The 17,180-nt window shown below is 41.2% G+C and overlaps 2 protein-coding genes across 2 annotated transcripts in view; both read right to left on the reverse strand.

The window, feature by feature from the left end:
* LOC118938833 (coatomer subunit gamma-2) overlaps window positions 1-11,995 on the reverse strand; it is a 13,929-nt gene extending 1,934 nt beyond the window's left edge. Inside the window, exons 1-16 of the mRNA XM_090200932.1 lie at window positions 11,831-11,995; window positions 11,024-11,157; window positions 10,864-10,935; window positions 10,450-10,605; window positions 10,152-10,244; window positions 9,956-10,042; window positions 9,600-9,757; window positions 7,108-7,241; window positions 6,883-6,950; window positions 6,602-6,790; window positions 6,217-6,312; window positions 5,754-5,997; window positions 5,361-5,436; window positions 5,162-5,265; window positions 4,754-4,948; window positions 90-271 (exon numbers count right to left, since the gene is read on the reverse strand). Of these exons, the coding sequence (XP_090057058.1) occupies window positions 90-271; window positions 4,754-4,948; window positions 5,162-5,265; window positions 5,361-5,436; window positions 5,754-5,997; window positions 6,217-6,312; window positions 6,602-6,790; window positions 6,883-6,950; window positions 7,108-7,241; window positions 9,600-9,757; window positions 9,956-10,042; window positions 10,152-10,244; window positions 10,450-10,605; window positions 10,864-10,935; window positions 11,024-11,157; window positions 11,831-11,867 (2,025 nt within the window). The 5' untranslated portion in view covers window positions 11,868-11,995. The remainder of the gene's footprint in view (window positions 1-89; window positions 272-4,753; window positions 4,949-5,161; window positions 5,266-5,360; window positions 5,437-5,753; window positions 5,998-6,216; window positions 6,313-6,601; window positions 6,791-6,882; window positions 6,951-7,107; window positions 7,242-9,599; window positions 9,758-9,955; window positions 10,043-10,151; window positions 10,245-10,449; window positions 10,606-10,863; window positions 10,936-11,023; window positions 11,158-11,830) is intronic.
* A 2,745-nt stretch (window positions 11,996-14,740) lies between these two features.
* On the reverse strand, window positions 14,741-17,180 carry LOC149978163 (urocortin-3-like). Its single transcript, XM_090200935.1, has 2 exons — window positions 17,058-17,180; window positions 14,741-16,752 (listed from the first exon to the last, which is right to left on the reverse strand). The coding sequence occupies exon 2, from the start codon at window positions 16,744-16,746 to the stop codon at window positions 16,285-16,287; it is 462 nt and encodes a 153-aa protein (XP_090057061.1). The 5' UTR covers window positions 16,747-16,752; window positions 17,058-17,180; the 3' UTR covers window positions 14,741-16,284.

Genomic DNA, 17,180 nt, shown 5'->3' on the forward strand with positions numbered 1-17,180 from the left:
CCCAACTAGACCTTCACACATTGACAATCGCTGTGCATTCTAGGAGAAGTGAACTTCCAAAAGCGCACCAATCACCAGTGTAGCCCTACCTTCTGCAGGAGCTGGTCATTGAGCGTGTTGGTGCAGTCGAACTGAAACACCATGTGTCTGGCGAAGGTGTGCTTGACGCAGCGCACCACATACTCAGTCTCCGCCTCGGTCAGCTGCACCGCCTCCGACGTCTTGAAGAGAGAACCCAGGCCCTGGAATTCTGGAATGGCTGCCAGTTGTTCTGTTGACAGAGGAGATTAGAGGAGAGGCCCAGCAACAAATCCAGCCCTAGTCATAACTACTTCAATATTATAAATTAATCCAGCCCTAACTACTACAATATTATAGCTGAATCCAGCCCTAGTCCTAACTACTACAATATTATAGCTGAATCCACCCCTAGTCCTAACTACTACAATATTATAGCTGAATCCAGCCCTAGTCCTAACTACTTCAATATCATAGCTGAATCCAGCCCTAGTCCTAACTACTTCAATATTATAGCTGAATCCAGCCCTAGTCCTAACTACTTCAATATTATAGCTGAATCCACCCCTAGTCCTAACTACTACAATATTATAGCCGAATCCAGCCCTAGTCCTAACTACTACAATATTATACCCGAATCCAGCCCTAGTCCTAACTACTACAATATTATAGCTGAATCCAGCCCTAGTCCTAACTACTTCAATATTATAGCCGAATCCACCCCTAGTCCTAACTACTACAATATTATACCCGAATCCAGCCCTAGTCCTAACTACTACAATATCATAGCTGAATCCAGCCCTTGTCCTAACTACTACAATATTATAGCTGAATCCAGCCCTAGTCCTAACTACTACAATATTATAGCCGAATCCACCCCTAGTCCTAACTACTACAATATTATAGCTGAATCCAGCCCTTGTCCTAACTACTACAATATTATAGCTGAATCCAGCCCTAGTCCTAACTACTACAATATTATAGCTGAATCCAGCCCTAGTCCTAACTACTACAATATTATACCCGAATCCAGCCCTAGTCCTAACTACTACAATATTATAGCTGAATCCAGCCCTAGTCCTAACTACTACAATATTATAGCTGAATCCAGCCCTAGTCCTAACTACTACAATATTATACCCGAATCCAGCCCTAGTCCTAACTACTACAATATTATAGCTGAATCCAGCCCTAGTCCTAACTACTACAATATTATAGCCGAATCCAGCCCTAGTCCTAACTACTACAATATTATACCCGAATCCAGCCCTAGTCCTAACTACTACAATATCATAGCTGAATCCAGCCCTTGTCCTAACTACTACAATATTATAGCCGAATCCAGCCCTAGTCCTAACTACTACAATATTATAGCTGAATCCAGCCCTTGTCCTAACTACTACAATATTATAGCTGAATCCAGCCCTTGTCCTAACTACTACAATATTATAGCTGAATCCAGCCCTAGTCCTAACTACTACAATATTATACCCGAATCCAGCCCTAGTCCTAACTACTACAATATTATAGCTGAATCCAGCCCTAACTACTACAATATTATAGCTGAATCCAGTCCTAGTCCTAACTACTACAATATTATAGCTGAATCCAGCCCTAACTACTACAATATTATAGCCGAATCCAGCCCTAGTCCTAACTACTACAATATTATAGCTGAATCCACCCCTAGTCCTAACTACTACAATATTATAGATGAATCCACCCCTAGTCCTAACTACTACAATATTATACCCGAATCCAGCCCTAGTCCTAACTACTACAATATCATAGCTGAATCCAGCCCTAGTCCTAACTACTACAATATTATAGCTGAATCCAGCCCTAGTCCTAACTACTACAATATTATAGCTGAATCCAGCCCTAGTCCTAACTACTACAATATTATAGCTGAATCCAGCCCTAGTCCTAACTACTACAATATTATAGCTGAATCCAGCCCTAGTCCTAACTACTACAATATTATAGCTGAATCCAGCCCTAGTCCTAACTACTACAATATTATAGCTGAATCCAGCCCTAGTCCTAACTACTACAATATTATAGCTGAATCCAGCCCTAGTCCTAATTATTACAATATTATAGCTGAATCCAGCCCTAGTCCTAACTACTACAATATTATAGCTGAATCCAGCCCTAGTCCTAACTACTACAATATTATAGCTGAATCCAGCCCTAGTCCTAACTACTACAATATTATCGCTGAATCCAGCCCTAGTCCTAACTACTACAATATTATAGCTGAATCCAGCCCTAGTCCTAACTACTACAATATTATAGCCGAATCCAGCCCTAGTCCTAACTACTACAATATTATAGCTGAATCCAGCCCTTGTCCTAACTACTACAATATTATAGCTGAATCCACCCCTAGTCCTAACTACTACAATATTATAGCTGAATCCACCCCTAGTCCTAACTACTACAATATTATAGCTGAATCCAGCCCTAGTCCTAACTACTACAATATTATAGCTGAATCCAGCCCTAGTCATAACTACTACAATATTATAGCTGAATCCACCCCTAGTCCTAACTACTACAATATTATAGCTGAATCCAGCCCTAGTCCTAACTACTTCAATATTATAGCTGAATCCAGCCCTAGTCCTAACTACTACAATATCATAGCTGAATCCAGCCCTTGTCCTAACTACTACAATATCATAGCTGAATCCACCCCTAGTCCTAACTACTACAATATTATAGCTGAATCCACCCCTAGTCCTAACTACTACAATATTATAGCTGAATCCAGCCCTAGTCCTAACTACTACAATATTATAGCTGAATCCAGCCCTAGTCCTAACTACTACAATATTATAGCTGAATCCAGCCCTAGTCCTAACTACTACAATATTATCGCTGAATCCAGCCCTAGTCCTAACTACTACAATATTATAGATGAATCCACCCCTAGTCCTAACTACTACAATATTATACCCGAATCCAGCCCTAGTCCTAACTACTACAATATTATAGCTGAATCCAGCCCTAGTCCTAACTACTACAATATTATAGCTGAATCCAGCCCTAGTCCTAACTACTACAATATTATAGCTGAATCCAGCCCTAGTCCTAACTACTACAATATTATAGCTGAATCCAGCCCTTGTCCTAACTACTACAATATTATAGCTGAATCCAGCCCTAGTCCTAACTACTACAATATTATACCCGAATCCAGCCCTAGTCCTAACTACTACAATATTATAGCTGAATCCAGCCCTAGTCCTAACTACTACAATATTATAGCTGAATCCAGCCCTAGTCCTAACTACTACAATATTATAGCTGAATCCAGCCCTAGTCCTAACTACTACAATATTATAGCTGAATCCAGCCCTAGTCCTAACTACTACAATATTATAGCTGAATCCAGCCCTAGTCCTAACTACTACAATATTATAGCTGAATCCAGCCCTAGTCCTAACTACTACAATATTATAGCTGAATCCAGCCCTAGTCCTAACTACTACAATATTATAGCTGAATCCAGCCCTAGTCCTAACTACTACAATATTATAGCTGAATCCAGCCCTTGTCCTAACTACTACAATATTATAGCTGAATCCAGCCCTTGTCCTAACTACTACAATATTATAGCTGAATCCAGCCCTTGTCCTAACTACTACAATATTATAGCTGAATCCAGCCCTAGTCCTAACTACTACAATATTATAGCTGAATCCAGCCCTAGTCCTAACTACTACAATATTATAGCTGAATCCACCCCTAGTCCTAACTACTACAATATTATACCCGAATCCAGCCCTAGTCCTAACTACTACAATATTATAGCTGAATCCAGCCCTAGTCCTAACTACTACAATATTATAGCTGAATCCAGCCCTAGTCCTAACTACTACAATATTATAGCTGAATCCAGCCCTAGTCCTAACTACTACAATATTATAGCTGAATCCAGCCCTAGTCCTAACTACTACAATATTATAGCCGAATCCAGCCCTAGTCCTAACTACTACAATATTATAGCTGAATCCAGCCCTTGTCCTAACTACTACAATATTATAGCTGAATCCAGCCCTAGTCCTAACTACTACAATATTATAGCTGAATCCACCCCTAGTCCTAACTACTACAATATTATAGCCGAATCCAGCCCTAGTCCTAACTACTACAATATTATAGCTGAATCCAGCCCTTGTCCTAACTACTACAATATTATAGCTGAATCCAGCCCTAGTCCTAACTACTACAATATTATAGCTGAATCCAGCCCTAGTCCTAACTACTACAATATTATAGCTGAATCCACCCCTAGTCCTAACTACTACAATATTATAGCTGAATCCAGTCCTAACTACTACAATATTATAGCTGAATCCAGTCCTAACTACTACAATATTATAGCTGAATCCAGTCCTAACTACTACAATATTATATCTGAATCCAGTCCTAACTACTACAATATTATAGCTGAATCCAGTCCTAACTACTACAATATTATAGCGGCCCTCAAGTTTTTGCTGCTATTGATGCCACAATACTAGTATCATAACTACTGCTGCTATGATACTTGGTTTGGCTAATAACGCTTAGCAGACTGAATTCTATGGTTCATTAAGAATGCGTTTCCGTTTGGAAAAAAAAAATGTGACTGGGTCCTTTTACTCCATAAATTCAGACCAAATGTTTTGTTTCCTTGTGATAACACCATGTCTTGCCATGATAGTTTCAAGTAAGGTGACTGTACCCTGGTAGATGTCTTGGCGCGTCGGGCCTGGTTTCTCTGGAAGCTTGCTAGTGGCCACAGGAGCGAATTCGGTCTTCTGCTCTGTGATGGGTGTGTTGGCCAGGGGAACCGACTTCATATCGAAGGGCTTCTCTGTGGGCTCCAGGGTATACTGGTGGAGGGACTTCTCCAGACCCGGGACAGACACCGACAGACCTGATGGGAGGAGACAGACGGTTCAATAAAGGAAATACATTTATTCATTTTGAGGTTCGATGGAGAAAAATTAATTCTCTGCACGTGTCAATTCACTGAGAGAGTTTGAGAGACCAGTCAAAGAACACAACCTTACTTCCTGAATTGAACCAGATATGTCCACACACACTAGTGCTCTCAAGTTCAGACTAGGAGCGCAGTGTGTGTTCTCACCGTTGAAAATGTAGGCAGCGTTGAGGGCTTTCTGCTTCTGCTGCAGCACGTTCATGTAGAAGGTGGCTCTGTCCCTCACCTCGTCATCACTGTCCATCATACACCTAGAAACACACACCATACGTCAACACACTTCAGAGTGGTAACCACACAGGGAATGGATCGTTATGACAGGGAGCCAGTGAAAGGCTGTCTCTACCTCTGCATCAGGACTAACACACTGGGGAGAAGGTCATCATTCTGGGCTCCAAATTTAGCCAGAGCACTGACCGCAGCTACAGGGACGAGAAAGGAGCTTAGTTATTACACAATGTGTACAAACAACAACGTGGTAACTCACATTAGTTTAAACCTTCATGAGTAACAGTGAGTTTTTGTTGAAAAGCCAGACGCAAATATTATTTGTCTTCATATTAGTGAATTGAGCCTTTCATGGTTGGTGATGTCACCAGTTAATGGAGCCAATCCCAACAGACTTATCAGAACTACCATTCATGTTGCACCCAGACACACACAACTCTGTCTCAAACACACATGCTATTGACAACTCCAGGCCAGCAGGGGTCCACACACACACTCCCCCGTTTCTCACCGGCTCTGACGGCCTCGCTCTCCAGCACCACGCGGTTGAAGATGAAGCGGATGTACTTGGATGGCGAGGGCGTGCGCGGGCCCTCCTTGCCCAGCAGGTGAAGGATCTTGGTGGCCAGCACCGTGTGCTCACAGTCCTCGATGAACTCACACAGGTGGGCCAGCCCCGTCTCCTTGCTCTCTGGGTTCTCCTCGATGATGCTGATGATGCAGTCCACGATGGCCCGTTTGTACTCAAAGCCACCCTGAGAGGAGAGGCATCATTTAAAGATGTTGTGTTTCAGGGACAGTCGTACATTAAATCAGAAAACTGAGTGGTCATATCAATGTAAATGTGCCAGAGTTGGCCAAAGAGCTGTTTGTCTGTAGTCCTGATGGTTTCATGTCAGTGAGAAGGACATAAATGTGCTTCAATAGGTTCTCGTCCTACACATCAGTGAAAAAAGACAGGCTGCTCCACTCACGTCGTCTCGGAGCATGTTGGACAGGAAGTTCATCATGACGCTGTGCTTTCTGGGATACTTCTGACACAGGGCACTGATGGCCTGCACAACCACCACCTGAAACACACTCAGCAGTCAGAGGATAGAACTTCACTTTGGTGAAATAATACCCCATTTGGAAATAGATTGAAGTAGTTGTGGTTTGTTTACGAAATGCAGAATGATGCTATAGGCTATAGTATAACTATATACTTTTTGGGGGGGTTACATATTGAGTGTATTCTAATTGATTATCCAACTATTTCAATTCCTAAATGATTAAACTAGAGTATTGTAGAGGGGAAAAACAAGAGCATATCATTGAGGAGAAAGTACACATTAAACTAAAACACATCCTCCTCCTCACCTTGAACTCGTCAGAGATCTCAGAGACGAAGGAGGAGATCTGTTTCATGAGGCGGTCCACACTGCTCTCGCTGCCTGTCTTCAGCAGCGTGGTGATGGCCAGCGTGGCGATGCTGCGGTTCGAGTCCGTGATCAGGTTCTCCAGGTCCAGGTTGCACGCAGTCACCGCCGACGGGTGCTTCATCGCCACCTGGTAGACAAACGGGGGAATGCGGATGTAAATACAGTATAGTCTATGTAAAACACAGGTAACTCAGAGTAATGAAGAGCAAGGAGACCCACCTTGTTGAGGGTCCTGACAGCTGCGTATCTCAGGGCTGCTTTGGGAGAGCTGCAGAACAGCTGCAGGACTGGAGAGAAACACATTAACAGACAGTCAAGTGGTAAAACCAGAGGTAGTAGGTTGATAGGATACTACAACCTCTAATTTCTACAGGTAGGTACCTACATGTGGACACCAGAAAGTAAGGTGTATTTATCAAACTGGCTGTAATTACAGAGACTCACCAGAGACAGCGGGGGCCAGCTCTCTGGCAGTACAGTTGGGCATGTGGACTATGGCCGAGGCTGCCTCGTACACCACCATCTCATGCTTGTTCCTCAGACAGCTCTCAATGAAGTCAAACAGGGGACTGTCATGTCTGCAAACAGAAAATAGCCAACCATTTGTAATACAATGCCACACACACACGACAAAAATATACCAATATGTTTATAAAGTCAAATTTGACAGTGTGCATTCTGTGTCCTCCGCTGCCATGTGTATGACTGACAGTTGTAGCTGCTTTGTGTGATATATTGTTGTCTCTACATATATATTGTTGTCTCTACCTTCTTGCCCTTTGGGCTGTTGTCTGAGCCCAATAATGTTTGCACCATGTTGTGTTGCTACCATGTTGTTGTTATGTTGTGTTGCTTCTGTACCATGCTGTGTTGTCATGTGTTGCTGCCTTGCTCTGTTGTCTTAGGTCTCTCTTTATGTAGTGTTGTCTCTTGTCGTGATGTGTGATGAGTGTTTTGTCCTATATTTATATTGTATTTATTTTAATCCCAGGCCCCCGTCCCTGCATATGAGGCCTTTTGCCTTTTGGTAGGCAGTCATTGAAAATAAGAATTTGTTCTTAACTGACTTTCCTAGTTAAATAAAAGGTTAAATAAATACAATGTCACTATACAGATCACTTCCCCCTGGTGTTGAATAAAAACTATACATATCAATGAAAGGGAATACTAGACACCAACCCATTGTAGACAGACTAGAAAACCCATTCAAGTAAACAGTCCATGACAGTGTTTATCTACCCTGCCTGCTTCTGCTTCCTGCTTCCATTAGAGGTCGACCGATTAATTAGGGCCGATTTCAAGTTTTCGTAACAATCGGTATTTTTGGTCACCGATTAGCCAATTATTATTTTATTTTTTTACACCTTTAATTAACTAGGCAAGTCAGTTAAGAACACATTCTTATTTTCAATTCAGTTCAGTTTCAGGTTAACTGCCTTGTTCAGGGGCAGAACGACAGATTTGTACCTTGTCAGCTCGGGGATTCGTTTTTGCTCAATCTTAACATAATCACTAGTTAACTACACAATGGTTGATAATATTACTAGTTTATCTAGCATGTCCTGCGTTGCATATAATCGATGCAGTGCCTGTTAATTTCTCATTGAATCACAGCCTACTTCAACAAACGGGTAACAAGCGCATTAGTGAAAAAAGCACTGTCGCTGCACCAATGTACCATAAACATCAAGGCCTTTCTTCAAAATAAACACACAACTATAGATGTTTAAACCTGCACATTTAGTTCATGTTGACTGCTAACATGAATTTCTTATAACTAGGGAAATTGGGTCATTTCTCTTGCGTTCCGTGCAAGCAGTCAGGGTATATGCAACAGTTTGGGCCCCTGGCTCGTTGCAAACTAATTAGCCAGAATTGTACATAATTATGACAGAACATTGAAGGTTGTACAATGTAACAGCAATATTTAGACTTAGGGATGCCATCCATTAGATAAAATATGGAACAGTTCCGTATTTCACTGAAAGAATAAACGTTTTGTTTTCAAAATTATAGTTTCCGGATTCGACCATATTAATGACCAAAGGCTCGTATTTCTGTCTGTTATAATTAAGTCTATGATTTGATAGAGCAGTCTGACTGAGCGGTGGTAGGCAGCAGCAGGCTCGTAAGCATTCATTCAAACAGCACTTTCGTGCATTTTGCCAGCAGCTCTTCGCTGTGCTTCAAGCATTGAGCGGTTTATGACTTTAAGCCTATCAACTACCGAGGTTAGGCTGGTGTAACCGATGTGAAATGGCGAGCTAGTTAACGGGGTGCGCGCTAATAGCGTTTCAAACGTCACTCGCTCTGAGACTTGGAGTAGTTGTTCCTCTTGCTCTGCATGGGTAACGCTGCTTCGAGGGTGGCTGTTGTCGATGTGTTCCTGGTTTGAGCCCAGGTAGGAGCGAGGATAGGGACGGAAGCTATACTGTTACACTGGCAGTACTAAAGTGCCTATAAGAACATCCAATAGTCAAAGGTATATGAAATACAAATCGTATAGAGAGAAATAGTCCTATAATTCCTATAATAACTACAACCTAAAACTTCTTACCTGGGAATATTGAAGACCCATGTTAAAAGGAACCACCAGCTTTCATATGTTCTCATGTTCTGAGCAAGGAACTTAAACGTTAGCTTTCTTACATGGCACATATTGCACTTTTACTTTCTTGCATTGTTTAAACTAAATTGACCATGTTTCATTATTTATTTGAGGCTAAATTGATTTTATTGATGTATTATATTAAGTTAAAATAAGTGTTCATTCAGTATTGTTGTAATTGTCATTATTACAAATAAAATAAATATATATATTTTTTTTTTTAATCGTCCGATTAATCGGTATAGGCTTTTTTTGTTCCTCCAATAAATCGGTATCGATGTGGAAAAATCATAATCGTTCGACCTATATCTTCCATGGTTCTACCTACCCTGCCTCGGTCTCCTCCAACAGCTTGCTGGCGATGCGGATGAGCATGCAGTAGGCAAAGGGGGACTTGAGGCCAGACTTGGTGAACTTGTTGAGCATCTTGGATACGGCCAGTCGGTCATTCTTCCTCAGGTGGTACAGCAGGCCCAGGGCGTGGTACTGGGGGGAATCACAGAGAGGTCACAGTGGAAGTGATTATCTTTCAACTTACCCGGGTTGTGTTCATTAGGGAACAACATACCAAAACCTTTTTCAGTGTATTTCATATTAAATGAGTGAAGATAACAGTAAAACATAGGTTCTTTCTTCTGCTTGGTGCCTAATGAACATATTATCAACAGAATGTGTGTAACCCACCTGGACCATGATGTTGTCACTGGAAGCTGCCTCCTGTGCCTCGTTCACCCAGCGCTTCACCACGTCGTAGCTCATCTTAACCATGTGCTACAGACACACAGAAACCACAAAACACATTACCCACAAAGCAATGGGAGTACTTACAAATGGCACAGTCACCTTGAGACATCCAGGCACCGTGTGGCTAATTTCTTACCAGAGATGAGACCAGGGCAGAGCTGGACACACTGGGCACTTTGTCAACAATGGCCTGTTTCATGTATCTCTCAATGGCCTGCAGCATGGTGGTCTGTGGGACAGAGTGACAAAGTAGGGCTTGAGTTTATTGACCAAAAAGCATAGGTTTAGTCCAGTAACACAATGCAAACTGGATGTAAAAAATAAAATACTGTTCAGCTATCAGAATGGAAACAAAAAGATAACACAGCCTAATAAAAAGCAGGGAGAGAAACAGAGAGGGAGAGACAAAGACAGAAGGAGAGCGACAGACTGACATCCGTGATCCTGCAGAGAGCTCTGATGGCAGGTCCTCTGTACACATCCTCCTTGCCAGTCATGTCCTTGGTTAGGCTGCTGGTGACAATGATGACATCCTCAGAGATGTTGGCCATCTCCTTGATGGTCAGGTAGCACATCCTTCTCAGGGTTTGCTGGAGGAATACAGAGACATTTTCAAAAAGCAGATAATGCTATACAAAAACACTATGCGCCACATCTCTACAATAGGTCAATTACAACACTACTCATTGAATACTAATTTAATGGCACTAGTTGGACCTGTTTGAGGTTAGTTTGTGAGTTTATGTCATTGTGTACTGTATATGTTGCGGTATGTTCTGTCAATAATGTTGTTTACTTGTATGATCAGCAATAATTTAACTAAACCCAAAGCAATAACTTATTCTCACATCATTGGACTGGAAGAGCCTGGTCATTGCGAAGAAGGCCTCGGTCGCCTCCATAGTTCCAAAGTGCTCCCCCTAGACAGAACATAAAAACATCTTCTGTTAATATCAAAGGGTATACGTGCAAAACAATTGGTTTGCATGTTATGGGTTTGTTTCTCACCTGGTTGAGTAGGTAAATGATCTTGGTGAGGATGTGGAGACATCTTCTGGGGTTGATCGGAGTCTCGTTGAAGATGCGAGCCTCTTGCAACACTGCACTCTTTTCAAGATGCTGGAAAGGGTTAGAGCCACTTCCTAATTGTTGCAGTGAATAAAAAACAGCCACATTAAGACAACATTTGATTATATTGGAACTATAAAGACTAACTAGGTAGTTCGCTTACTATGCGTCATTACTATATCGTGTTGAATGTGGATTTCGTAAATAGAGAACTTAGGTAGTAGCTTAAACCTCGTCTAATTATGGTCAACAAGCTTGAGCAAGACGACATTGACAGTTTTTAAATTAACAAAATTAGCGAGCTAACTACCAGTATACGGTACATCGATAGACACATGTAGCTAACTAGATATTGAATCTCTTGTCATATTTTACACGGCACAGCCAAAGAAGAATTAGTGCATTTTTTACTAGGCACAGTTAACGTAGTCTTCTAACCAACTAACGTTAGTTTAGCTAGTTTGCAAGCTAATTTGACAAATAAAGACGCTTTAAGCTAGCTACCAAGCAATTGACATATCTGCTCAACAAATAGAGACATGTAGCTAGTGTGGTCAACAAAGACAGACACGTCTATTTGACAACAAAAAAATATCCACTAAACGAATACCAACTTAGTGTAGTTAACGTTACCTAGCTGGAATGCTAGCTACTAGCTAGCTAACGTCAGTGGTAACTAGTTGGCAAAAAAAACGTTACCTATTTCCAAGCAGCTATATTGACTTCTTTACACTTAATTTATCTTACCAGACTCTTCGTCCTTCTTGTCAAATTTCTTTATCATTGTTACGGAATGTTTGTGGATCAGTGTGGTTGGTGTACAGCCTCACAACAGACGACTAGTCACTTCCACGTCGCCAAATGCAACCTTCCTGTCTGTGTCTATGTCGACGGAAATGACGTCAATGTAATGATTTGTAGCAGGGGGAGTAGTGAGCTGCGCGTAGAACAATGGTCACCAACATTTTCTGAGTCAAGATCACTTTCTGAGTCAAAATGCCGAGATCTACCGCTCTGATTTGTTTATGAACATGACTTAAAAAATGTAAATCTATGCATCATTAACCAATTAAAAACATTACTGTAGCAATGAGGTTTGTGCAGTAAGCTATAGGCCCAATACATTATCACCGCATACTGGCTTTGCTTGAATTGACCAGCCAATGCATTGTTTTTCGGGAAAATTATATTTCAAAATTTGAGGTAGGCTATTTGATCACACCGGTAATAGATCCATTGTTGTATTACTTGTGAGGCACAGCTGAGTGAGTATACATTTAAATAATTTGCTTTTTATTTTACTGAGCCGATGGTGCCTGCATCTGAGGGACAGAGCAGCAGACTGAGGGTCCGTCTCTCAACATCCCTCCGCTCTCCCTTTTCTCCACTGACACTGACCAAAAAGGAACACCGTCTTCCAGCTGATGGCACTCCATTATTTCTGTCTCATGCACAAATTAATGTTGTTACTCATATGAATAGAGAAAGTGAAATATTCCTCAATATAAAAAAAGACCCAAGCCGGTAATAATAACAACGCCAGCCTATCAATACACATCCCTACTCATTCATTACTGCTGTGCTGATTGTTGTAGCGTTAGGAAGAACGCTAATTTTATGGGTTATAAAAGTGTTGAATACAAAGTGTTGACAGTGCTGAGTAAAAACTTAAACATGATCTCATTCATAAACACAGCAGCTCTTTGCTGTATTCGTTGGCAGTTTCTCTCTAGTCATGGTTTTAAATGTTTTGAAATCTCACAGTATCATTTTTGCCGTAGCTTTCTTTTATGCCTGCTACCTTACTATAGACTCGGTCATCTGAGCAATCTGTTTGGCCAGCGGTAGCATAGTGCACTTGATTTCTTCTCCAGGCCCACGGGGAAGTGGTGGGAGTTTGTACCTTCGGACACATGAAATGGCAACAGTTTGCCTATCTGGCGCCAGGGCAGCTGAAATGTCTGCACCTACCACCAACAGCCTGAGACCAAGGACTGATCACCCCAATCCACAAAAGTGGAAACAAAGTTGACCCCAATAACTACCGCGTCTATATGCGTCAACAGCAACCTTGGGAAAATCCTCTGCATTATCATTAACAGCAAACTCATACATTTCTTCAGTGATAACAATGTAGTGAGAAATTTTCAAATTGGCTTTTACCAAATTACCGTACGATAGACCATGCATTCACCCTGCACACCCTAATTTACAAACAAACAAATCCAAAACAAAGGCAAAGTTCTTCTCATGCTTTTGACTCAGGGTCTGCTATATAAATTGATCGAAAATGGTGTTGGGGGAAAAACATACGACATTATAAAATCCATGTTCACAAACAACAAGTGTGCAGTTAAAATTGGCAAACAACACACACGTCTTTCCACAGGGTCGTGGGGTGAAACAGGGATGCACCTTAAGCCCCACCCTTTTCCACATATATATCAATGAATTGGCGAGGGCACTAGAACAGTCTGCAGCACCCAGACTCACCCTACTAGAATCTGAAGTCAAATGTCTTCTGTTTGCTGATGATCTGGTGCTTCTGTTCCCAACCAAGGAGGGCCTACAGTAGCACCTAGATCTTCTGCACAGATTCTGTCAGATCTGGGCCCTGACAGTAAATCTCAGTAAGACAAAAATAATGGTGTTCCAAAAAAGGTCCAGTTGCAAGGACCACAAATACCATCTAGACACTATTGCCGTAGAGCACGCTAAAAACTATACATAACTCATCCTAAACATCAGCACCACAAGGTAACTTCCACAAAGCTGTGAACAATCTGAGAGACAAGGCAAGAAGGGCCTCTACACCCTCCCAAAAAATACTTGAATCAGTTATTGCCCTTTGTGGTTGTGAGGTCTGAGGTCCGCTCAGCAACCAAGAATTCACAAAAGCATCCTCCGTGTACAATGTAAAACACCAATACCTGACCACTATGACTGACCCAAAATTAAGGAAAGCTTAGACTATGTACAGGCTCAGTGAACATAGCCTTGCTATTGCGAGAGGACGCCATAGGCTATGGGCACACTGCCCACAAAATGAGGTGGAAACTGATCTCCACTTCCTAACCTCCTGCCAAATGTCTGACCATATTAGAGACACATATTTCCCTCAGATTACAGACCCACAATAAACGGATATCTATTAGGTAAAATAACAGTGTGCCGTCGCAGCAGCAATCAAATGAAATGTAATTTAATTGTAGCAAAGATTACGGATATACTGACAAGATACATGTCTCTCTTCCCCAACAATGGGAGTCATTGTCCACAAAGAGGCACAGCGGGCTGTCTAGCTTCCACCTATCCTTTGTTTGGATTGGTGGATTAATGCATGTCATTATTGTAATCTTATTTTGTATATATTCGACGAGGGTTGTTAACTTCACCCTCCTGTATTCAATCGAGAAAGATGCTATGCTACTAGCCTCATGTCATGAATATGCATAGCCATTTTGAGACAACTCTGATATAAAGTGTGTTTTCTCAAAGTTACCAGGATGTCCCCATGAGTGACAGAACACTGAGCCAATCATGACGCAACAGTCCGTATTTTCTGCTGGCTTGCCCTACCACCACAGAAAGCTGAGATTGCCTGAAACACCTGCATTTTGTAGCTGCCTTACTCAAGAAAACAAAAAAGAGACCATGTTTGTATGCAGCTTTATTAACTCAATGATATACATATTTTTTTTTACATTGTTTGAAAACTGATATCTGACACAAAATAACATGCAATACAGGCAAAGCCAATTTTTTGGCAAAAAAATGTGGGTCTCAAAACAAGTGGGGCTCTGTCCCACCAGCCCTGAATGACGGGTCGTCACTGGGGTTAGGTATGAAATCAGATCTTTCGACTTTGTGGCTGTGCCAGCTAGTGACCACACTGCAGAGCTGCCAAACTCCTAACCTGAAGCTGGTTCACACATTCAAGTTTCCATATAGGCTCACTTGTTGTCATAATAAATGCAATTTTTAATATAACACAATGTAATAATAAATAACATATTTAAATGCCTCTAAAATATTTAGAGAGGGGGAAATGTAATGGTCACTGATGACTCCCAATTGTGTGTGTGTGTGTGTGTGTGTGTGTGTGTGTGTGTGTGTGTGTGTGTGTGTGTGTGTGTGTGTGTGTGTGTGTGTGTGTGTGTTTTTTTTTTTAACACACCTGTGTTTAACGCACCTGAAAGCTATAGCATATATAGGGACGATAATATATTTACTTCATATAGACAAAGCTGTTGTTTACCATTAGCTGACTGACTGACTTGATTATGCCTAACACCTAAATTACAACACCTTCTAAATGTGAAAATGGCCGTTATTGAAGACAACGTTTAATTCATCTGCTTTTATTTGAGGAAAAATAATCCCTTTGTGTATAAAAATAACAGACATTTGATGATCAAACATTGAGGCTACCATGCATTTTCCTTGAAATAACTCATAATCATTTCACATTCTAGCGTCTATTCACAAAGGTATATAGACTAACTCGCTTCTCTTTACACTAAATATGCCGCAACATGCGTGCGAATTTCAATGAAAGCAATTTGTTCACAGAATTTGTATTGTACCGTATTTCAAGCATATGCATGCCTTGCTTTTCCTATAAAACGCGGGCACAAATGAGAAGAGATGCAAACCATTTCCATTGACAGGCTAATTACACTTTAACCACTGATTTTATGCATATGCAATTGACATATTTCCTCATTTGCCTTATCTAATTTCAAAGACCCCTCTCATTACAACACATTTCCTGGTTCGATCTTTAACACTCCAGTGGAAGACTAGAAGTTGTATATCTTTATAGGGCCTAACCTTATTTTGAAAGTACTTTCATTTTAATGAATGGAAATGTATATTCTGAACAGAAATGAAAATCATTCAGTGTATAGACTAGTTCAAAATTATCTCGAATTGTCTTTTGATTTTCATTCAATTTCAGGGATTCTAAAATGGAATAGGCCTGTACAGTAAACAATCCAATTGTACTTCAGAAAAGTAAATCTCAATAATCCCTATGTTTCATATTTAAATTTGATAGATCATACCCACAGAAAAAAAACATCTCACAAATACTGCATCTGAAAGTTTGATTTGAGGAAAAATAAAACTTCCAGCAAAACGTATTTGTCAGAGTGAAAATCTAATATGTAATGGATAATCAGGGTAGCAGCTTCAACCGTCTACTGTCTCTTCCTTCGTCCAATCTGCGCCATCAGACGCGCGTTGTCGGCCGCTTTTGCGCGTAGGTTCTTGGACTTTTGGATGTCAAAGAGAATGTTCATGATGTTGGTGGGCACATCTAGAGACAGGGTAAACTTGCGTAGCCGATCATTATTAATGCTGTTCTGGAACATCTTACTCCTTAGCTGCGTCTGACTGAGAAACCTGTAGTTGGCGGGGTAAGTCGACGTCCTTTTCTCCCGCGACTCTGCGGAGGAGAGAGTGTCTCCGGACTTGAAGAGGGAGCCCAAGCTTTCCGACACTGGGAACGTGTCACTGGGAACGTCGTTCGTCTGGACCTCAGCTAGTATGTCATCATCACAGAGGAGGTTGTAGTCGCTCTGGTACAGCCTGAGACAGAGGCTGGAGGTTGGCGCGCAGAGGACAGCCAGCACAACCAGGGTTCTTAGGAACGGCATCATGATGTCCTAAGCGGTCGGAGAGAGCGAGAGAGAGAGAGAGAGAACCGTTCGTTTATTGGTCACTAAACTTTAAAAGTTCCCAGATATCTGACAAATATAACCCTGTCCATGTTCACCATGCGTAAAGACAATAGTCCAAACGAGTAGATCCGTTTTATGCGTTATTGTCTTCCCTATTGTAAAGGATATAAAGCAACACTTTATGGTTTAAAAATGATAAGATCAATACATTAAGTGAATGGTATTGAAATATGTAACTATATTCATGATTTGAGCACACGGAAATGTCCCAGATCAACAAAATAACTTACCAAGTTCCGTGCACTGTAATTCTAGAAGTCAGTTTCCGCCAGAAAGTCACGTGTGACCAGTACAAACAAAGAAAAACACTCTAGATAACAATTGAATAGGCTATAAAATATTGACAATCCCAG

The sequence above is a fragment of the Oncorhynchus mykiss genome, chromosome 15 (assembly GCF_057628025.1).
Source record: "Oncorhynchus mykiss isolate SJ-2025 chromosome 15, ASM5762802v1, whole genome shotgun sequence".
NCBI lineage: Eukaryota > Metazoa > Chordata > Actinopteri > Salmoniformes > Salmonidae > Oncorhynchus > Oncorhynchus mykiss.